The sequence below is a fragment of the Hylobates moloch genome, unplaced genomic scaffold (assembly GCF_009828535.3).
Source record: "Hylobates moloch isolate HMO894 unplaced genomic scaffold, HMol_V3 SCAFFOLD_15, whole genome shotgun sequence".
Taxonomy (NCBI): Eukaryota; Metazoa; Chordata; class Mammalia; order Primates; family Hylobatidae; genus Hylobates; species Hylobates moloch.
The window spans coordinates 95932625-95956445 of record NW_026652290.1 but is presented as its reverse complement, the minus strand read 5'-3'; the positions used below and the strand labels follow the sequence as shown (position 1 = coordinate 95956445).

The following is a 23821-nucleotide window of genomic DNA, read 5'->3' as shown; positions in this document are numbered from 1 at the left end:
GAAGTGGACACCACGGAGCTCCGTACAGTGTCCCTGGGAGACCAGGGACCATAGGGGGCGGGGTTTGAGAGGGAACCGAGGGTTTGACAACATCAGAGCAGCCAACGATGGTCTCATTTCACAGGTCCCCAAACAGGTCCACTCAGTCCCCTGTGTCCATCCCAGGACCCCTGACCTCCTGTGTGCAATCCCTACCCCACCTCGGGGAAACGTCTTTCAAAATACTTTTGATCTAATTAGGCTTTCAGGGCGAGGGCAGGTTCTCTTGACTTGCTTGTCTCCTGTCTCTGTCTGTCTTTGGTCTCCCACCCCTAATGTCGCCCAATCACAGCCTCACTCTGGGCCACTGGAGGGCTGGCCCCGCCCCTCGCTTCCCACGCTCCGATCCCTAATGTTGCCCAATCACAGCCTCACTCTGGGCCACGCTATGGGCTGGCCACACCCCTTGCCTCCCATCCCTAATGTCATCCAATCACAGCCTCACGCTGGGCCACTCCAGGGACCAGCCCTGCCCCTCACCTCTCCTGATTGGTCCTGATTTCTGCCACCATGCCACACCCTCTTAAGCTCCACCCCCATCCATTGGCTGGTCCAACTTGTGGTCCTCTCAGACCATCCCCTCTCCCTCTGATAGGGGAAAGTGAGGCCCAGAGAGGGGGCGTGCATGATCCAAGGCTACAGTGCTGGTCAGTGGCAGAGCCCACTGCTTCCTATCCCAGGGCCAGGCCTTCTTCCATCTTTCTGGGACCACTAGTGCCCTCCCCATCCTCCCTGCTGGGCAGCGCCTCTGCTCACTGCCCTCACTCCACCTTGTCCAGGGCTCTCAGCCTCTCTTTTCTGAGCTCAGCCACTGACTTTGTTAATGGCTGGACCTCCTCTGCCTCTTCCTGGTCTCACCCTTTGCGGGGGTGCATGTGTGTGCAGGGGTGGAAGGGATGGAAAACACTGAGCTGCTTCGACTGTCCCCTCCCAAAACACGGTGGCTTCAGCATCCTCTTCTCTTTTTATCTTTTGAAATTGTAGTAAGATATACACAACTTAAAATGTACCATCTTAACCATTTTTAAATGCATAGCTCAGGCCGGGTGCGGTGGCTCACGCCTGTAGTCCCAGCACTTTGGGAGACCGAGGCGGGCAGATCACGAGGCTAGGAGATCGGGACCATCCTGGCTAAGACGGTGAAACCCCGCCTCTACTAAAAATACAAAAAATTAGCCAGGCGTAGTGGCGGGCGCCTGTAGTCCCAGCTACTCGTGAGGCTGAGGCAGGAGAACGGCATGAACCCGGGAGGCGGAGCTTGCAGTGAGCCGAGATCGCGCCACTGCACTCCAGCCTGGGTGACAGAGTGAGACTCCGTCTCAAAATAAATAAGTAAAAATAAAAATTGCACAGCTCAGTGGTATTAAGCACATTCACACGGTTGTGCAACCATCACCACCGTCATCTCCAGAACTTTCTCATCTTCCCAAACTGAAACTCTGTCCCCATGAAACAGTCCTCATTCCCCTCCCCAGCCCCCGGCACCTCCCCATTTTACTTTCTGTCTCTGTGAATCTGATGACTCTAGGGACCTCCTAGGAGTGGAATCACACAGAATTTGTCCTTCTGTGTCTGCCTTATTTCACTGAGAGTGACATTCTCAAGGTGCATCCACGTTGCAGCCTGTGTCAGAATTTCCTTCGTTTTCTTGGCTGAATAATACTCCGTTGCGTGGATGCACCAGGTTGTGTAAATCTATGCGTCTGTGGATGGAGGCTTGGGTTGCTTCCACCTAGTGGCCACTGTGGGTGGTGCTGCTGTGACCATGGGTGTGCCTGTGCTCTGTTAACACCCCCGTTTCTCTCCCTTCCAGGCTGTGCCTTCCTCACCTACTGTGCCAGGGATTCCGCCATCAAAGCTCAGACTGCCCTGCACGAGCAGAAGACCTTGCCCGGAGTGAGTCCCGTGTGGTGTCTGGGGAGGAGGGGACAGGGGATGGCTCTCAGCCTGGGGTGGGAGCCAAGGCTCTTCCTGAGATTGGCTGTGAATTCTGTGCGTCTCTGGACTCAGAAAAAGGTATGAGGAGCAGAGGGATAGAAATGATCATAACAGTGTGCATTTATTGAGTGCCTACTGTGTGCCGTGCTCTATATTTTACACCAGAGTGGTTGTGTGTGGTTGTGCAGGTTGTATACTGCACAAGGGCACCTGGCCCAGTGTGTCCGTGTCTTTGGGTTGAGACCTGAAGGATAAGGAAGCATTAGCAGGCAGAGGGCACAGCAAGTGCCAAGGTCCTGGGGCAGGACCATGCCTGGCATGTTGGAGGAACAGGGAGGAGGCCCGTGTGGCTGGAACAGAGTGAGGAGGTGGAGAAAGAAAGGCGGGAAGGGCAGGGGAGGTGACAGGGCTGGTCGCTGAGGGCTGTGTGGACCATGGGGATAAGGTAGACCATGCTTGCTTCTCACTATAAAAAGGAAAAGGATTTTCCTCGCTTGTCTTTATGGTGCAAATGGAGCCACAGTTCCTTAACACAAGGGCTTCTTTTGTTGTTGTTGTTGAGATGGAGTCTCGCTCTGTTGCCCAGGCTGGAGTGCAGTGTTGTGATTTCGGCTCACTGCAACCTCCGCCTCCCAGGTTCAAGCGATTCTCCTGCCTCAGCCTCCCAAGTAGCTGGGATTACAGGCACACGCCACCATGCCTGGCTAATTTTTGTATTTTTAGTAGAGACGGGGTTTTGCCATATTGGCCGGGCTGGTCTCAAACTCTTGACCTCAAGTGATCTGCCCACCTCAGCCTCCCAAAGTGCTGGGATCACAGATGTGAGCCACCGGGCCCGGCCAACACAGGGGCTTCTTGATCATTATTTCTGTCTGCAGAGGAGGCTGGCCTGGGTGCTGTCTCTGATGAGTCTCTCCTTATTTTTATTTTTTGAGACAGAGTCTTGCTCTGTTGCCCAGGCTGGAGTACAATGGCTCACTACTGCAGCCTCCACCTCCTGAGGTCAAGTGATCCTCCTACCTCGGCCTCCTGAGTAGCTGGGACTGTAGGTGCATGCCATCACACCTGGCTAATTTTTTAATTTTGGTAGAGAAGGGGTCTCATTATATTGCCCGGGCTGATCCTGAACTCCTGGCTCAAGCGCTCCTCCTGCTTCGGCCTCCCAAAGTGCTGGGATTACAGGTGTGAGCCAGCATGCCTAGCCTGACGAGTCTCTCCTGGTCAGCTTTGTCCTCTTTGAGTGGGCAGGAGGCCCCTGCCCCCAGTGAAGGATGAGTGGTCCCCCTGAGCCAGCCAATCCGGGTCCCTAGGCCATGCCTCTTGATGGAGACTGAAGGAAGCACAGTGAGCCATGGCACCCCATCTTGTGAGCTCTGGGGCAGGGAGCTCACCCTTCCCTCTGGAATTCTCAAGGACCTTTCAGCATCCAGGGACATCAGGGCATTCGTAGCCTTCGTGCTTGGCTGACTGTAGGAAATCTGACGTGCGCCTTTCAGGGACCCGAGGTCGTGGCATGAGTTTGACTTGATTCTCCACGAGCATTGGAAGGCTCTGGGCCTGGGGGTGGCCTCTGCTTGGTCTTGAAGAATGGATAGCTGCTCTTTTGGGTGTTATGTGGTGCAAGTTAGAGCGTGGGGTCTGGCGGCCACATCTGTGGGCTCATTGCTCAGCTCCATCCTTGCTGTGTGACAGTGAGCCAGTGACTTAACCTTTCTGATCTTCAGCATTGGAAGAGAATAACAGGGCAGGGTGGGGCAGCAATCTACAGAGAAAGTGCTCAATGGAGGGCTTCACTGAGGATGTGACATTTGAGAAGAAACCTGAAAGGTGGCATGGAAGGGCACTCCAGGCAGAAGGAACAGCATGGGCAAAAGTGATCTAGAGTCTGCGGTAAATTCTCTGAATTCACTCTTCATCTTGGATCTTCTGCTGGTGCCTCCCCAAACCAACCAGAAGCTAAAAAAAAAAAAAAAAAAAAAAAAAAGAAAGAAAGAAAGAAAGAAACCCCACAACCAAACAAAAAATCAAACCAACCAGAAGCTGGAGGGCAGGTCAGTCCCAGGGGCACAGCAGAGTTCTAGGGACCATATTAGTTATTTATTGCTGCATAACAAATTATCCCCAAAATAAAGACTTCAAACAATAAGCACTTGTTATTTCACAGCTACCAGGGGTCAGGAATTTGGGACTGAGTTTGCTGCATGATCCTGGCTCAGGGAAGTTACAGTCAAGATATCAGCAGGAGTTTGTGGTTGAGGAATCTGCTTCCAAGCTGGCTCCCTCTAGTGACTGTTGCAGGAGGCCTCAGTTTCTCACCACGTGGGCTTTTCCACAGCACTGCTTGAGCTTCCTCATAACATGGCATCTTCCCCCAGAGCACATAACCAAAGAGTGATCAAGGAAGAAGCCACAGTCCCCTTTAAGCCCTAGCCTTACACACCATCATTTCCACCACATTCTAGCACCAGGAGCCCAGGGATGCAGAGCAGGGTGGGAAAAGGTGGAGGGAGGAACTCAAGGAATAAACCAGCTCAATACTGGACTTGTCCAAGGTTAGGCAGCCTGCAAGCTGCAGAGTGGGGATTTGGACCTTATGGTCTGACTCCAGACCCTGTGCTGTTTCCTAATTCATCTAAGTTTAGTGAACCATGTTTTTGCATGGCATCAGGTGCTGGGTGGAAGCTCTGGTCTTTCTGTCTAGGGAAATCTGTACATACATGGAGACTTACCAACACTTCTAAGGAGTCCCCCCAGCTAAGCACTTCTCCCCCATTCCTTTGTCCTCATTGCCCTGATGAAGGTAACTGAGACACAAACCCAGTCTCTATTCCACTGTCTGAGGCCTTAGGGATGTTGGAACTGGTTCTTTTCCTGTTGGGGGCCAAAACTGAGCTCTGCACTCTGTTGACAGCCAGGAGGGAAGGTGGAAGAGGGTGGAAGGACCAAGAGCCACGAAACCTCATGCCCTTCTTGCCAGGCTGGTGTCCCGGATCTGAGTCCACTTTGAGATGAGGAGATGCTGCAATCACCAGCAGCTCCTTCTCTGCATCTATCTTGAGGGGACTCTGTCCTTCTCTCCATGCCTACTCTCCCTGGGTCAGCCCATAAATTCATAGCTTCCATCCATCCATGCACACTTCCATCCACCCATCACCCATCTGCCCATGTGTCCACATGCCTGCCTACCTGTCACCCATCTACCTGCCTATCCATCCATTCATTCATCCATCTACTCATCCACCTATCCACCCACACATCCATCATCCACCCATCCTCTCCTCCAGCCACACATCCATCCATCTACTCATCCATCCATCCATCCATCCATCTATCCATCCACCCACCCATCTATCCATCCATCCACTGATCTACCCTTTCATCCATCCACTCACACACTCATCCATTCTTCTATCCATTCATCCACCCATCCATCCACCCATCCACCCATCAGTTCATCCATCCATCCATCCATCCATCCATCCACGCATTCATTCACCCATCTACTCATTACCTACCCACCCACCCACACATCTATAATGCATCCCTCCATTCTCCCATCCAGCCACACACTCCTATCCCATCCATTCACCCACACATCCATCCATCGAGTCACTCACTCATCTATCCACCCACCCATCTATCCATCCATCTGTTCACCCATTTGCCCTTTTATCCATCCACCCATTCACCCACCCATCCATCCATTCATCCATCCATCTATCCATAACTCATCCACCCACTTGTCTATCCATTCATCTGTCCATCTATCAACCCTTCCAACCATACACGCATTCATCACTCACTCTTCCACCCATCCTTCTATTAATTCATGTATACATCCATCCACCTATCTATCCTCCCATCCACCCACACATCCATTCACCCATCTACACTTCTTTCCATCCATCCACCAAATTTTTATCAAGCACCTACTATTTACCCCACGCTATGCTAAACTCCCATCACCAGTTCTGCGACTGGTCACTTCCTGAGTGGCCATCCCCCAGTCCCCATCCCCCGAGACCCAATGGGGCTCAAACTGGCTATGGCACACCCCCCAATTTTTTTTGAGACAGTCTCACTCTGTCACCCAGGCTGGAGTGCAGTGGCTTGATCTCAGCTCACTGCAACTTCTGCCTCGCGGGTTTAAGTGATTCTCCTGCCTCAGCCTCCTGAGTAGCTGGGATTACAGGTATGAGCCACCACGCCTGGCTAATTTTTATATTTTTAGTAGAGTCGGGGTTTCACCACATTGACTAGGCTGGTTTTGAACTTCTGACCTCAAGTGATCCACCTGCCTCAGCCTCCCAAAGTGCTAGGATTACAGGCGTGAGCCATTGAGCCTGCTGCCCCCGACTGCTTTTTTTGAACCAGTTTCTCTCCCTCAGTCCCTGGGCATCAGCCTCTTCTCCTCCCTCCTCCTGGCCCCCAGAGCTCATGGACCCCACATCCTGCCCTCTCATTTGTTGCCTCCTCTCTGCTTCCACCTCTGTGTTCTCCTGAGTTCAAATCTTAGCTTCCCCTCTCCCAAGCTGTGTAATCTTCAACAAGCGTCTTTCCCCTCAAACCTCAGTTTTCCTTATCTCCAATATGGGTAGCACTTTCTCCACCTAACCAGGCTGCAGAGAAGATTTAAAGATGTGAAGGTGGGTCAGGCGCAGTGGCTCATGCATGTAATCCCAGCACTCTGGGAAGCCGAGGCGAACAGATCATCTGAGGTCAGGAGTTCGAGACCAGCCTGGCCAACATGGCGAAACCCCATCTCTGCTAAAAGTACAAAAATTAGCTGGGCATGGTGGCAGGGGTCTGCAATCCCAGCTACTCAGGAGGCTGAGGCAGGAGAATCACTTGAACCCAGGAGGCAGAGGTTGCAGTGAGCCAAGATCCCACCTCTGCACTCCAGCCTGGATGACAGAACAAGACCGTCCTGTCTCAAAAAAAAAAAAAAGAAAGGCGCAAAGTGGATACTATTTTTGGAGTTGTTAAGCCCTTATATTCTGGTCCTTGGCCATCCTTAGTTTCTAAAAATTTCTCACTCCCCAAACACTGAAGACCCAGCCAGGGTACCCACCCCTAAAGTACTCGTGGGCAACTGCCTCTCCTGCCTGGAGAATTTCTACCCTACTTTCAAGGTAACACCCGGCCGTCTCCTCCTTCTGCTCATCCCTGACCTCTCAGGGCTGGGGGTGTCTGTGTCTGGCTCTGACTTCCCCAGATTGGGAGCCCCTCGAGGGCAGTCCCTGGGCTGAGTCCTCCAAACCCCTTCGTTCACTCAGCGTTTACTGAGCATCTGACTTATGGCAGAATGAGGATAGAATACAAACAGAAAATAAGCAAGCCAGTGAGGACAACACTGAGATAAGAAATGGGGGGACTTTCAGAGCAATCATTCAGGGTGGAGGTTTCATTTATTATTATTATTATTAATTATTTTTTTGAGACGGAGCCTAACTCTGTCGCCTAGGCTGGAGTGCAGTGGCGTGATCTCGGCTCACTGCTGCCTCCACCTCCTGGGTTCAAGCGATTCTCCTGCCTCAGCCTCCCGAGTAGCTGGGATTACAGGCATGTGCCACCATGCCATGCTAGTTTTTGTATTTTTAGTAGAGATGGGGTTTCACCATGTTGACCAGGCTGGTCTCAAACTCCTGACCTCAAGTGATCCACCCTCCTCGGCCTCCTAAAGTGCTGGGATTACAGGCGTGAGCCACTGCACCTGGCCTTATTATTTTTTTTTCTGAGACAAAGTTTTGCTGTGTCGCCCAGGTTGTAGTGCAGTGGCACAATCATAGCTCATGGCACGATCATGGCTCATGGCACGATCATAGCTCATGGCACAATCATAGCTCATGGCACGATCATAGCTCATGGCACGATCATGGCTCATGGCACAATCATAGCTCATGGCACAATCATAGCTCATGGCACGATCATGGCTCATGGCACGATCATAGCTCGTGGCACGATCATAGCTCGTGGCACGATCATAGCTCGTGGCACGATCATAGCTCATGGCACGATCATAGCTCATGGCACGCCCCACTAATTTTTAAACTTTTTGCAGAGATGGGGGTCTCACTATATAGCCCAGACTGGTCTCGAACTCCTGGGATCAAGCGAGCCTCCCAACTCAGCCTCCCAAAGTGCTGGGATTACAAGCATGAGCCACCAGATTGTGCCTGGCCGGGAGTTCCATTTAGACAGGGTGGTCAGGGAAGGCCTCTCTGAAGAGATGGCCTGGAGATGAGGGAGCCGTGCACTCTCTGCAGGAAGGGCGTTCCTGGCAGAGGGAACAGCCAGTGCAAAGGCCCCGAGGCTGGACCATGCCCGAAGCATGTGAGGATCACTGAGGTCAGAGGAGTGAAGAAGAGAGAGTGATGGGGAGTGAGGGGGAGAGTGGGTGGAGGAGAGGGGGAAGAGGAAGCAGAGACAGGACTGCCACAGTGAGCAGCTTGAATTTTGTTCCAAGGGAGACTGGGACCAGGGGAGAGTAGCAAGCAGAGGAACGATCTGGTTTGTTTCCATTTTTATTATTATTTATTATTATTATTATTATTTTTGAGACCGAGTTTTGCTCTTGTTGCCCAGGCTGGAGTGCAATGGTGCAATTTCGGCTCACTGCAACCTCTGCCTCCTGGATTCAAGCGATTCTCCTGCCTCTGCCTCCCGAGTAGCTGGGATTACAGGCATGCGCCACCACGCCCGGCTAATTTTTGTATTTTTAGTAGAGACGGGGTTTCCCCATGTTGATCAGGCTGGTCTCGAACTCCCAAGCTCAGATGATCTGCCTGCCTCGGACTCCCAAAGTGCTGGGATTATAGGCATGAGCCACTGTGCCCGGCCTCCATTTTTATTTATTTATTTGAGACAGAATCTCACTCTGTTGCCTAGGCTGGAATGCAGTGGTATGATCATTGCTCACTGCAGCTTCGACCTCCCACCTCAGCCTCCCAAGTAGCTAGGACCACAGGTGCACACCACCATACCTGGCTGATTTTTTTTTTTTTTTTTTTTGAGACAGAGTTTTGCTCTTGTTTTCCAGGCTAGAGTGCAATGGCACGATCTGTGCTCACTGTGGCCTCCACCTCCCAGGTTCAAGCAATTCTCCTGCCTTGGCCTCCCAAGTAGCTGGAATTACAGGTGCCCGCCACCAAGCCAGGATAATTTTTGTATTTTTAGTAGAGATGGCATTTCACCATGTTGGCCAGACTGGTCTCCAACTCCTGACCTCAGGTGATCCACTCACCTTGGCCTCCCAATGTGCTGGGATTATGGGCATGAGCCACCATGCCCAGCTCTGTGATTTTTTAATTTTAAATTTTTGATTTAAAATTTTTTTTTTTTTTTGTAGAGACAGTGGTTTTCCTATGTTGGCTAGGCTGGTCTCGAACTCCTGACCTCAAGCGATCCTCCCGCCTTGGCCTCCCAAAGTGCTGGGATTACAGGCGTGAGCCACTGCGCCCGGCCTGTGTCTGTGTCCCTTTGCTTTTCTCTTAGAAGGACACTTCTCATTGGATTTAGGGCTCAGCCTACATCCAGGATAATTTTATCTCAAGATCCTTCATTTAATTACATCTGCAAAAGACCTCTTTTCTAAATAAGGGCATATCCACAGGTCCCCAGGGCTAGGATTTGGGGATATATATATGTATAATATAAAATAAATTATATATATATTATATATGCATATTTAATTTTTTTATTTTTAGTATTATTTTTTAGAGACAAGGTCTTGCTCTGTCGCCCAGGCTGGAGTGCAGTGTAGCAATCATAGCTCTTTACAGCCTTGACCTCCTAGGCTGAAGCGATCCTCCTGCCTCAGCCTCCTGAGTAGCTGGGACTACAGGCACACACCACCACGCCTGGCTAATTTTTTATTTTTTGTAGAGATGGAGTCTTGCTATGTGGCCCAGACTGGTCTTGAACTCCTGGGCTCAAGCGATCCTCCTGCCTCGGCCTCCCAAAGTGCTGGGATGACAGACGTGAGCCACTGTGCCCAGCCTGGATTTATCTTTTGGGGAGCCACCATCTAACGCACTCCAGGGGTGACCACAGAACCAATGGCCAAATGTCAGGGTGACCCAGGGACAGCACCCTGAGGGAGAAGCAGGCAGCCTGTGTGGACGATTTAGCGAAGGGCAGACAGGGTGGCTTCTCGAAGGAGGGAATGTTTGGAATGAGTTGGGAGATGGAAGGATTTTGACAGGTGGAGGTGGAGATGGGGGTGAGTGGGGACAAAACTTACCAAGATGTGGAGGCCAGAACATGCCCAGCGTGCTGTTGAGTAGCAACTCGCGGGAGTCTCTGTCAGCTAACGAAGGGGGTTAGGTTAGGTAAGGAGGGGTCTCTACCGGGTGATCCTGCCCCCCACCCCAGGACATTGGCTGCTGTCTGTGGACATTTGCGGTTGTCACGACTTGGGGAGGAGATGCAGCCGGCATGGAGTAGGTGGAGGCCAGGGACGCTACTCAGCACCCTGCAGTGCCCGGGACGGCCCCACCCCAGAGAGCAATTCAACCCCAATGTCCACAGTGCCCAGGGGGAGAGATCCTGTGTTCCTTACTTTGGGGAAAAAGTTGAATCCTCTCCCTGCTCACATCAGACACCAGAATAAGCTCCCAATGGGGTAGACGGTAGAAACCAGGAGGACCCCAGCTCCTGGGACTCACCTCCTCTCTCCCTCCCCACTCAGGGTGCAGATTTTAATGTGTGCGGCCTCCTGGGACCTCAGCACGGGAGAGGGTCATGGGATGTAGAGTCTCTTGGGAGTCTGTGGAATCCCCTAACCTGGGGAGGGGAGTCTCAATCAGGGGTGATCCAGCCCCCAGGGGACACTGAGCAATGTCTGGGGACATTTGTGGTTGTCACGACTTGGGGGTGCTCCTGGCATGGAGTGGGTGGAGGCCAGGGACGCTGCTCAGCACCCTGCAGTGCCCAGGATGACCCCACTCCAGAGAACGATCTGGCCCCAATGTCCACCGTGCCTGGGTGGGAGAGACCTTGCCTAGGAAGGAGCAGGCGACGTTCTGGAACAGTGTTATCTAATAGAAACAGAATGTGAGCCACATATATAATTTAACATGTTCCAGGAGCAATATTTAAAAAGTAAAAAAGAAACAGGTGACATTAATTTTAATAATATATTTCATTTGAACCCTATATATCCCAATTCTTATCATTTTAACGTGCAGTCTATTTATTTATTATTTCTATTTATTTATTTATTTATTGAGACAGAGTCTGTCTCCATCACCCAGGCTGGAGTGCAGGGGCGTGATCTTGGCTCACTGCAACCACGTCCCTGGTTCAAGCAATTCTCTTGCCTCAGCCTCCCAAGTAGCTGGGATCACAGGCACCCACCACCACGCCCGGCTAATTTTTGTGTTTTTAGTAGAGATGGGGTTTCACCATGTTGGCCAGGCTGGTCTCGAATTCCTGACCTCAAGTGATCCTCCCTACCTCAAATGATCCTCCTGCCTCAGCCTCCCGAAGTGCTGGGATTACAGGCGTCAGCCACCGAAGACTTGCTAAATATATATGTATTTTATTTTATTTTATTTTTAGACATAGGGTCTTGCTCTGTTGCCCAGGCTGGAGTGCAGTGGCAAGATCATTGCTCACTGCAGCCTCAAACTCCTGGGCTCAAGCAGTTCTCCTGCCTCAGCTTCCAAAGTAGCTGGGACCACAGGTGTGTGCCACGATACCTGGCTAATTTTTTTTTTTTTTTTTGAGACAGAGTCTCGCTCTCTCGCCCAGGCTGGAGTGCAGTGGCACGATGTCAGCTCACTGCAAGCTCCGCCTCCCGGGTTCACACCATTCTCCTGCCTCAGCCTCCCTAGTAGCTGGGACTACAGGTGCCCGCCACCACGCCCAGCTAATTTTTTGTATTTTTAGTAGAGACGGGGTTTCACCGTGTTAGTCAGAATGGTCTCGATCTCCTGACCTCGTGATCTGCCCGCCTCGGCCTCCCAAAGTGCTGGGATTACAGGCGTGAGCCACTGCGCCCGGCCCCTGGCTAATTTTTAATTTTTTTGTAGAGATAAGGTCTTGCTACATTGACCAGGCTGGTCTCAAATTCTGGGGCTCAAGCAATCCTCCTGCCTCAGCCTCCCAAGTGTTGGGACTACAGGTGTGAGTCACTGTGCCTGGCCATGACTCTAGTTTTTCATCAGTTTTACAAAATGCACCTAAAGATCAAGGGTTGCTGATAGAAATTAAATGTCCAGGTCGGGTGCAGTGGCTCATGCCTGTAATCCTACCACTTTAGAAGGCCGAGGCAGGCAGATCACGAGGTCAGGAGTTCAAGACCAGTCTGGCCAACATAATGAAACCCCTTGTCTACTAAAAATATGAAAATTTTTAGTAGACGGGCATGGTGGTGCGCGCCTGTAATCCCAGCTATTCAGGAGGCTGAGGCAGGAGAATTGCTTGAACCTGGGAGGGGGAGATTGCAGTGAGCCGAGATCACACCACTGCACTCCACCATAGGTGACAGAGCAAGACTCCATCTCAGAAAAAAAAAGAAATTAAATGTCCAAATCTGTGAGAGAACAATATACACCAGATTTTGAACATTTAGTATGGAAAAATTGGATGTGAAATAGCTCATTAATAATTTTCAAGACCAGTCCTGGTGGTTCTCACACCTGTAATCCCAGTGTTTTGGGAGGCTGAGGCAGGAGGATTGCTTGAGCCCAGGAGTTCGAGACCCACTTGGGCAACATAGAGAGACCCCATCTCTACAAAAAATTTAAAAAACTACCTGGGCGTGGTGGCGTGTACCTGTAGTCCCAACTACTTGGGAGGCTGAGACAGGAGGATCACTTGAGCCCAGGAGGTTGAGGCTGTAGTGAGCTAGGATTGCACCACTGTACTCCAGCCTGGGCAATGGAGTGAGACCCTGTTTCAGACAAAAGTAAAAACAAAAACAGGAGGGGCCCAGGATGGACTGAAGTTTGCTGAAGTCTGTTCTAGGTCAGCTCTATCCATGGAACATTTGCAATGGTGGATACGTTCTCTGCCTGTGTTGTGCAGTGTGCTGATCACTAGCTCCGTGTGGCTGTTGAGACTTTGAATTGGGACAAGTGTACTCAGAAACTGATTCTTAAAATTCATTTATTTTATTTTTTTGAGACGGAGTCTTGCTCTGTACCCCAGGCTGGAGTGCAGTGGCACGATCTCGGCTCACTGCAACCTCCGCCTCCTTGATTCAAGCAATTCTCCTGCCTCAGTTTCCCGAGTAGCTGGGATTACAGGCACGTATGCCTGGCTAATTTTTGTATTTTTAATAGAGATGCCGTTTCTCCATGTTGGCCGGGCTGGTCTCAAACTCCTGACCTCAGGTGATCTGCCCATCTTGGCCCCCCAAGGTGCTGGGATTACAGGCATGAGCCACCGCGCCTGGCCAAGAAACTGATTTTTAATGTTACTTAGTTTTAGTAATTTGAAATTTAAACTTAAACCACCACATGTGGCTAATGGCTGCAGTATTAGACAGTGCAATCCAGCATGTTCTAGACCGGGGGCAGCTGCTGGGTTACAGAGCACAGATCCAGAGTGCTCTAGACTGGAGCCCAGCTACCATATGGGATGCAGACTGTTCTAGACCAGAGAGGTCAACTACTGTATCATGGACAGCATAGGTCTAGAATATTCTAGACCCAGGGTCTGGATCATATCGGACAGCACAGATCTAGAGTCTAGAATCTAAAGCAAGAGAAAGGCAAGATTTAAATTTACACTTAAGGGCAGGACGCAGTAGCTCACACCTGTAATCCCAGCACTTTGGGAGGCCGAGGGGGGTGGATCACCTGAGGTCAGGAGTTCGAGACCAGCCTGGCCAACATGATGAAACCCATCTCTACTAAAAATACAAAAATTAGCCGGGCGTGGTGGCGCATGCCTGTAATCCCAGCTACTTGGGAGGCTGAGACAGGAGAGTCACTTGAACCCAGGAGGTGGAGGTTGCAGTGAGCTGAGATCACGCCATTGCACTCCAGAGCCAGACTCTGTTTCAAAAAATTTTAAAAAATTAAAAAAATCGATAAATTTGTGGCTCACGCCTGTGGTCCCAGCACTTTTGGAGGCCAAGGTGGGCAGATCACTTGAGATCAGGAGTTTGAGACCAGTCTGGCCAACATGGTGAAACTCCGTCTCTACTAAACATACAAAAAATTAGCTGGGCACGGTGGCAGGCGCCTATAATCCTAGCTACTTGGGAGGCTGAGGCACGAGATTGGCTTGGATCAGGGAGGCGAAGATTGCGGTGAGCCGAGATTACACCATTGCACTCCAGTCTGGGTGACAGAGCGAGACTCCGTCTTAAAAAAAAAAAAAAGAAAGAAAAAGGGGAGGGGAGACCAGGCTGGGCGCTGTGGCTCATGCCTGTAATCCTAGCACTTTGGGAGGCACAGGCGGGATTACCTAAGGTCAGGAGATCGAGACCAGGCTGACCAACGTGGTGAAACCCCATCTCTACTCAAAATACAAAAAATTAGCCAGGCATGGTGTCGCGTGCCTGTAATCCCAGCTACTCGGGAGGCTGAGGCACAAGAATCACTTGAACCCTGGAGACGGAGGTTGCAGTGAGCAGAGATTGCGCCACTGCACTCCAGCCTGGGCGACAGAACAAGACACTGTTTCTAAAAACAAACAAACAAACAAACAGACAAACAAATATTTCTTAAACTATTTAAAAGTACTACACATGGTCGGGCATGGTGGCTCACGCCTGTAATCCCCGCACTTTGGGAGGCTGAGGCGGGCGGATCACCTGAGGTCAGGAGTTCAAAACCAGCCTGGCCAACATAGTGAAACCCCGTCTCTACTAAAAATACAAAAATGAGCCAGGCGTGGTGGTGGGCGCCTGTGATTCCAGCTACTCAGGAGGCTGAAGAAGGAGAATCGCTTGAACCTGGGAGGTGGAGGTTGCAGTGAGTCGAGATTGTGCCACTGCACTCCAGACTGGGCGATACAGTGAGACTCAGTCTCGAAAATAAATAAATAAATAAATAAATAAATAAATAAATAAATAAAGCAGTACACACACTTACAGAAAAGTACATGAAACACAAATACTTACAAAACAAACACTCTGATTACTACCCAGCCGGTCCTCTAGAATCCACCCCATGCCGTATTACTAAGCCCAACCCTTTTCTTTCTGCTGAAGGAGCCACAATCTGGTTGTCGGTAACACGCCTTTGCTTCTCTTCGTGGTTTTACTGGGCACAGTGGTGTGCCCTTGGAATTACAGCTACTCAGCAGGCTGAGGCAGGAGGATCGCTTGAGCCCAGGAGCTTGCGACCAGCCTGGGCAACGTAGTGACACCCCATCAGAAAAAAAAAAAAAAAAATTCTCCATGGTTTTGCCATTTATAAATATGTCCCTAAAGCACTAGGTGTTTTTTTTTTTCTGCCTGTTTTCATTTTAACCTAACATAAATGGGATTATAGTCTGTCATCTTTTATGTGTGCCTTCTTGTTTCACTTTTTTTTCTTTTTTTCTTTTTTTTTTTTTTAAGAGATGGAGTCTCACTCTGTCGCCCAGGCTGGAGTGCAGTGGCGCGATCTCAGATCGCTGCAAGCTCTGCCTCCCGGGTTCACGCCATTCTCCTGCCTCAGCCTCCGGAGTAGCTGGGACTACAGGCGTCCGCCACCACGCCCGGCTAATTTTTTTGTATTTCTAGTAGAGACGGAGTTTCACCATGTTAGCCAGGATGGTCTCGAGCTCCTGACCTCATGATCCGCCCGTCTCGGCCTCCCAAAGTGCTGGGATTACAGGCGTGAGCCACCGTGCCCAGCCTCTTTTTTTTTTTTTTTTTTGAGACAGACTCTCACTCTGTCACCCAGCTGGAGGGCAGTAGCGTGATCTGGGCTCACTGCAACCTCTGCCTCCCTGATTCAAAATCTCGTGCCTCAGCCTCCCAAGTAGCTGGGATTATAGGCGTCTGCCACCACACCCAGCTAATTCTTTGTATTTTTAATAGAGATAGGGTTTCACCATGTTAGCCAGGTTGGTCTCAAACTCCTGACCTCAAGTGATCTGCCTGCCTCAGCCTCTCAAAGTGCTGGGATTACAGGCACGAGCCACCAGGCCTGGCCTGTTTTACTTAATTTAATGATGATGAGATTTATCTAAGGAAGGCCGGGTGCAGTGGCTCACACCTGTAATCCCGGCACTTTGGAAGGCTGAGACCAGAGGATTGCTTGAGCCCAGGAGTTTGAGACCAGCCTGGGCAACATAGCAAGACCCCATCTCTATGAAAAAATAAGAAAACTAGCCAGGTGTGGTGGCTTGTGCCTGGAGTCCTAGCTACTGAAGAGGCTGAGGTGGGAGGAGCATTTGAGCCTAGGAGGTTGAGGCTGCAGTGAGCTATTGATGCAGAACAGAAAAGGGCTTAGCCTGGGAGGGTTCTTGGCTTCACCCAGGAAAGAATTCAAGGGCAAGCTGGTGATGTTAGCAGCTTTTATTGCAGAGGCAGTGGAAACGGCAGTGGAGGTCCTGCTCTCTGCAGAGCAGGGTCACCCCACGGGCAGTGAGCCCCGGGCAGCAGTTCAGAGGCGGTTCTGCAGGTATATTTGTACCCACTTGGTTTTGTTTTTTGTTTATTTTTTGAGACAGAGTCTCACTGTTTTTTGAGACAGTAGCTTGAGACACTCCCACCCACGCCATGACAGTTTACAAACGCCATGGCAATGTCAGGAAATTATCCTAAAAGTGGAGGACCCTTCAGCTCCAGGAACTGCCCACTGCTTTCCCGGAAAGCTCGTGAATCATCCATCCCTTGTTTAGCATATGATCAAGGAGTAACCATAAAAATAGCCAACAAGCAGCCCAGGCGGCTGCTCTATGCAGTAGCCATTCTTGATTACTTTCTTTTCTTTTCTTTTTCTTTTTTCTTTCTTTCTTTCTTTTCTTTTTTTTTTTTTTTTGAGATGGAGTCTCACTCTGTCATCCAGGCTGGAGTGTGATGGCGTGATCTCAGCTCACTGCAACCTCTGCCTCCCGGGTTCAAGTGATTCTCCTGCCTCAGCCTCCCTAGTAGCTGGGATTACAGGTGCCCACCACCACGCCCAGCTAATTTTTGTATTTTTAGTAGAGATGAGGTTTCACTATGTTGGTAAGGCTGGTCTCGAACTCCTGACCTCAGGTGATCTGCCCATCTCGGCCTCTGAAAAGTGCTGGAATTACAGGCATGAGCGCACCATGCCCAGCCCCCACTTTTAATTACATTTAAATTAAGGGACAGATTATGCAGAAATTTCTAAGAAAAGAGTGGGAAGTTTTGGGTCATTGGGTCATTGCCATGGAAAGGGCGGTAACTTCTAGGTGTTGCCGTGGCAACAGTAAACGGACATGGCACCCTGGTGGGCATGTCTCAGGGAGAGCTGCTTCGACTCCATCCCTGTTTTAGCTAGTCTTCAATTTGGTCCCGTATCTCAGCTCTGCCTCCTGAGTCGAGTCTCACCTCCTACCTCACTATGATTGCACCACTGCACTGCAGCCTGGGTGACACAGCAAGACCCAGTACAAAAAAAAAAAAAAAAAGAGAAGAAGAAAGAAAGAACCACACATGTCGCTGTGTGTATCAGCACCTTGGGCTTTTTCATTGCTGTCTAGTATTCCAGGATGCAAATACGTCATTTACTCATCCGTTCCCCTGTTGGGGGACACTTGGGTTGTTTCCAGTGTCTGCTGAGACAAATAGAGATCCTCAAGGGTGTTTTTTGGTGGACACACATCACACTTCTCTCAAGTGTATCCCCAGGATCATCAGCCTCTGTGGCTAACACCCACCTGCTTAGCAAAGGCGAGACCTGTGGGGTGTGTCACCTTTTCCCGGGAATGCCTGCAGAAATGGAGCCAGCCTTTTGGAGTGAGAATGGGAGGCTGGTGAGGGGCAGATGGGGGCTGCTGGGGAGGAAGACCCCCCTGGCCTGCCAGCCATGTCTGAGCACGCTCGCTCATCTGAGCTCTTGCTGACGGCTCCTCTGCAGGGAGCTGGAGCACGAGGTTCGCCCCGTGCTGGAAAAGCCCACCCAGGCGGCTCACGTGCCTGCACACGCCCTCACGAGCACAGCCTGGGAGTCGGGGAGGAGCTGGGTCACATGAGACACCAAGACAGCCACCATCTCTCCTGTGCCCTGCTTCCCCCACCCAAGAAAACACATCTGCGTATGCGTGTGCATGTGCGTGTGTGTGTGTGTGCATGTGCGTGTGCGTGTTGGGGGGACAGTATGAGTGGACCCTTCTGTCTCTTTATAAGCCAGGAGGGGAGCGACCCAGGTCATTTGCTTAACTTTCCGCTTCTACCCCCTCCTCCTGGCACAGGGGAGCCCCCCCACCAACCGCCCAGCCCGATACTGCTGCTTTCTGAAGCGAGGGCGGCCCCCCTTTCCGGTTCCCGCATGAGTGTGACAGCAGTGTCCATGGGGGACGTAGTTTAATCAACTCTCAGCATTCTGGAATAGGATCCGAAATTGAATAACAGAATCCCAGAATAGATCCTGGAATGGACCGTGGGACCCTGGAATCGAGGCTCAGATTCCAGGGGAAGCTGCTGGCTGGGCCATCACAGCCCCGGACGCCACCTCCCATCCCCAAAGCCAGAGCCTGGGGTTCCTGGAGACAGAGAGCCCCCCTACACTGGGACAGTGAGGGGAGGGGCAGAGGGTCCAGCTTCCGTCCCTTGGCCAGTGAGGGAGGGGCCAGGACCTTTGGGACTTTGCTGTCTCTTTCTTCACAAGAGTCTTGGGGGCTGAGGGACATCCCAGCACCCTCGGCCACCCTACTGCTCATCTGATTGCCCTGGAAAAAGATGAATTTGTCCGTCTGCGTGTCCTTCACTGCTCAGATGTGGCAGCTGCCTTGAGTAATGTTGCCCTCCTGAAACCCCTCTCTGTGCACCCAGGGGTCACGGAGGTGGTCCCCTGGCAGGACCCCTACCTCCCCTGCTTACCTCCATGCTGCAGGACTTGGCCCAGAGTCAAACCAAACCTGAGAATGGGCAAGGGGCCTTAAGATGCCCAGTGTGACAGTTTCACCTCCCCGGACCTCAGTTTCGTCATCTATAAAATGGGGCCCTAGAAGTAGATTTTTGTTTTGTTTTGTTTGCGATGGAGTCTCGCTCTGTCCCCCAGGCTGGAGGGCAGTGGTTTGATCTCGGCTCACTGCAACCTCCACCTCCTGGGTTCAAGCGATTCTTCTGCCTCAGCCTCCTGAGTAGCTGGGATTACAGGCGCCTGCCACCGCGCCCAGCTACTTTTTGTATTTTTAGTAGAGATGGGTTTTACCGTGTTGGCCAGGCTGGTCTCGAACTCCTGACCTCAGGCGATCCGCCCGGCTCAGCCTCCCAAAGTGCTGAAGTGCTGGGGTTACAGGTGTGAGCCACCACTCCCGGCCCCTAGAAGTGTTTGGAGGACTTTGTAAGGTGAGGCCTGTCAGGTGCTGAACGCAGACCTCGAGCTCGGCACACAGGCACAGAATAAATGAATGAATAATGAATAAATGAATGAACGATCCTGGGCACGTCAAGCTGCGAGACTCAGGGTGTTGTGTCATCTTTCTGGGCCTGTGCAGACACCAAATTGTAAGACACTGCCTGGCACTAGCTCTTGGGTGACTTCCCGTGCCAGGCACTGTGCCTGGCATGCTCTTGGCTGATGGGGATGGAGCCTGGGTTTTGCTTTCCCAGGAGTCTACAAACCCGTGCATCATTTCCGCTGTCATTTGTGGACCCTGGGCTAAGGCTCTTGGTGGGGAAAGGAGGGTCACAAAGCCCAGTGCCCTTCTGCCCCTGCCTCCCACCAGAGCTCCCCCGAGTGAGGGGCAGTGTGTATGTTTAGTGGGGAGGGGTCGTAGTCGAGGTAACGCCTGGGCAAGGCAATGGAAGCAGATGGAGAGAGCGCACAGAAGACTTCAGGGAAGAGGTGGCGTTTAAGGGGTAAGGATGGGGTGCAGCAGGGGTGCATTCTGTCACCAGCCATGTTCAGGGGGCCATGGCAGGAGGAGTGGGGAGGAATGACTGGAGCTGAGCAGCAAAGGGCCCTCAAATGCCAGGATGAAGGGCTGAGCCTCCACCCAGAGGGCAATAGGAAGCCACAGCAGCATTTAGAGCAGGGGAGGGGCTTGGCCTGGGTGTTTCAGAGAGGCTGGACTGGGGCCTAGGTGGGAGGGGAGGAAGGTGAATGGGTGTCTGGGGCAGCCCAGATAAGGGGTCCACCTTCCTTCCTTCTCTCCCCACCACTTGGAAATAACCCATCTGGGGCTTCCACTGAATCTGTTTTTTGAGACGGAGTTTCACTCTTGTTGCCCAGGCTGGAGTGCAATGGCGCAATCTTGGCTCACTGCACCCTCTGATTCTCCTGTCTCAGCCTCCCAAGTAGCTGGGATTACAGGTGTGCACTACCACACCCAGCTCATTATTTTGTATTTTTAGTAGAGTCAGGGTTTCACCACATTGGCCAGGGTGATCTCAAACTCCTGACCTCAGGTGATCCACCTGCCTCGACCTCTCCAACTGCTGGGATTACAGGCGTGAGCCCCACGCCCGGCCCCTCCTCTGAATCTACTCTTCTAAAGGCACAACTTTGCAGATCCCGGAGACTCCTTGGCTGCTCCAGCCTCACTGCGAGACACTCCTCCTGCAGTCGTTCCCATTCCCCGCCCCCCCAAGGGGCCTCAGTTTCCCCATCTGTAGCATACACAGGTCAGACAGAAAGGAGTGTTTCTCGGCCACCCAGTGCAAGCCCACCCATGCCCACAGTGCCAAAATGCTCCCCAGCCCACAGGACCCCTTGGTTGGAGGGATGTCTTGGTCCTTAGGACACCTCTCCCTTCTCCCTCTCCCTTTTTTAGAGATAGGGTCTGGCTCTGTCGTCCACGCTGGAGCGCAATGGAAGCGATCATAGCTCACTGTGGCCTCAAACTCCTTGGGTTCAAACGATCCTCCCTCCTGGGCCTCCCGACCTCTCCCTTCTTTCTGGTCTTGGTTTGCCCATCTGTAAAATGGAAATGCATGTTTTCATCTCATCAAGTTGTCTTAAGACTAAACGGGTCAGCACATGTGGGTACTGCTCCAACATGAGAAATTGTTTCCAACGGTCCAGACTCTGACTCCTCCAAAATTCACGGGGAATTTCCCATCTTCAGTGCAGGCCCAGGACAGCCTTTGGCTCTTCACTCTCCTCTACCCTCAGCTCTCCCAGCTCCAACCCTGACCCCATGGGAGAGTTTGTGTCTCCCTCTCCGCCAGGCTGGTGAAGGGTCCTTCCTGGAGTTCCAAAATTGAACTCAGCCTTGGGGGCCCCAGAACCAGAGAGGCATGGGGCACAGCAGGAATGTCGCTGAAGACACGGACAGGAAGGGAAGGGTCAGGGAAGGGACGCGGCCATGGGGAGCCAGAGAAGGTGGAGGAGGGAGGGAGTGCACTCGGCAGAGACCTCGGTGGGACAGATGGAGAGAGGGAGCCGGGAGGAGGTGGGCAGAGCCAGATGGACGGGCAGGGGCGACAGGAGGGGTGGGGTGTGGGGAGACCCAGATCCCCGCCTGGCACGCCTCCTCCCGGCTCGGGCAGGCAGCGCGGGCAGGGCCCGCCTGGGCGTCGGGCGCAGGGCGCGCGGCGCGGGGCCCGAGCGTGCAGTGCGGCGGGTGCGCGCCTGTGCGCCCGGGGCGGCCGGGCGGGCGGGCGGCGGCACGTGGATGCCAGCCTGGCGCGCGTCTCCAGGCCGGTGGGTAAGGCGGGCGCCGGGCCGCGGGGTGGGGACGGCCGGGCCGCGCAGCTCGGCTTTAGAGTGGAGGCCTGGAGAGGAGGGGGCTACCCAACTGGCTTCTCTGGACCAGACCAGGACCCCCTCTCCCCGGCCGACCCTCTCCCCGAGCTGACCCAGCGGTGGGGGGAAGGGACCTCCCAGTAGGAGGCGGAAGGTCCCAGGCTCTGTGGCGGGTGGGGGAGATGGGGAGCAGGTACACCAGCCCCCCAACCCCAGAACAAGGTGGGGGTGGAGGGTTCGGTGATGGGGGCAGCTTCTCTCCCCGCGGCCGCCCCTCCCTCCCTCCCTCGTCCATCTCCAGAAGATTATATTTAAATATCTCTTTTGTGCAAGGCAGGAGCTGGGCTCGCCCCTAAGAGGCGGTTTCCATGGCAACAACAATTGCCAGCTTCCGTGTGGTGAATCAGCGTTGCCATGGCAACCCCATCCTCATCTGCCCAAGGTGCTGGGAGGGGGGAGGAGGTGAGGGCCAACGGAGGTGGGGTGGGAGGGGTGGGGGGAGCAGGAGTCTGGAGCTCCTGCAGGTGCCCCCCATCTCTCCCCACCTCCCCTGGCACCCCCTCTTCCAGCCCAGAAGCTGGTCCCATCTGGTTGAAACCATCTCCCCTCCTGCCTCCAGCCTAGCAGGGTGTGGTACCCAGGTGGAAAGGGCCCCGGTGTGTATGCATGGGGGACGTGGGGTGGGAAGGGGGTCCAGCTGGCTGGGTGGGGGAAGAGCATGGAGGTTTTCCTCTCCCAAGTGGTCAGGGTCCCTCTGAGGGTGCGGCTGGGCGGCAGGAAGGTTGGGCTGGGAGGATTGGGGCACAGGCTCAGGGAGGCAGGGGCCTCTCGGGTTCTGGGGCCCCAAAGGCTGAGTTCAAATTGAGGAAAGCATATGTGCCCGGGACATACCCTCAGGAAGGAGGGTGTCAGAATGGGAGAGGGTCTTAGAGAGGGGAGGGGACCCAGAGATGAGGAAGGGCCTCTGAAGCAGGAGGGGCTCAGCGAGAAGAGGGAAGCTGAGGGGGTGGGAGGTGGAAATCCAGAGGGGTCTCTGAGGAAGAGAGTGCAAAATGAGGGGTTGCTCAGGGTGGAAGAGTGAGCACAGAGCTGGGATGGGTCTTAGAGAAGGGGTCAGATCACGAGGGACAGAGCTCAGTGGGGAGACTTCGGGGGTCTGAAGATGGGGAGGAGGCCTTATTTATGGAAGTGAGTGGACAGATCACTGAATCTGGAGTCCAGAAACTCTTCACTCACCGTGACCTTACACAAATAACTTCTCTCTTAGATAAATAACAGAAATCTCAATGTTGACATCTGTAGAATGGGGTGAAAACTGCACCTCTCTCTGAAGCTTGTTGGGCAGCTATGCTGTGATTAGAAAACCTGGCATTTGGCCGGGCGCAGTGGCTCATGCCTGTAATCCCAGCAATTTGGCAGGCCGAGGCGGGCAGATCACGAACTCAGCAGATCAAGACCATCCTGGCCAACATGGTGAAACCCCATCTCTACTAAAAATACAAAAAAATTAGCTGGGCGTATTGGCACGTGCCTGTAGTCCCAGCTACTCGGGAGGCTGAGGCTGGAGAATTGCTTGAACCCAGGAGGCAGCGCCTGCAGTGAGCCGAGATCGCGTCACTGCACTCCAGCCTGGCAACAGAGTGAGACTCCATCCCCCAAAAAAAGAAAGAAAAGAAAAAAAAAGAAAACCTGGCACTTTTTCAAGTGCATTCTCTGCTGAAACTCAAAAGTCAGAAGACCAGAAAGAGCACTTTGGAACCCATAGGGCTCAGTGGATGTGAGAATCTATTTCAAGTTTGTCTGACTTGGAAAAAGGTCTGAGAGTAGCACTCATTCCCATTCCAGACGCCTTTCTGTGTTGGTGGAAGTTGGCCACTTCCTTCTGGCCTGTTCTGTTCAGCAGGTTTCTCCAGTTTCTCCGTGTGGCCTTCCCCATGTGGGGAGATGCCGTGGTTCCCTGTCTGGAGAGAGACAGAGCAAGACATAGACACTTCTAGCCTGAGGGAGAGGGAGGAAGGAGACCAGAAGAGTGGGGAGAGTCCCTGCATGGGGGCTTTTAAGTTGGGTTTTGAAGG

General features: G+C 52.5%; 1 protein-coding gene across 6 annotated transcripts in view; it reads left to right on the top strand.

The window, feature by feature from the left end:
* Positions 1 to 23821, top strand: part of CELF5 (CUGBP Elav-like family member 5) — a 74753-nt gene that overhangs the window by 26511 nt on the left and 24421 nt on the right. For all 6 annotated transcript variants that reach the window (XM_058428204.1, XM_032178952.2, XM_058428207.1 and 3 more), the window contains exon 2: positions 1853 to 1935. In XM_058428204.1, the coding sequence (XP_058284187.1) occupies positions 1853 to 1935 (83 nt within the window). The remainder of the gene's footprint in view (positions 1 to 1852; positions 1936 to 23821) is intronic.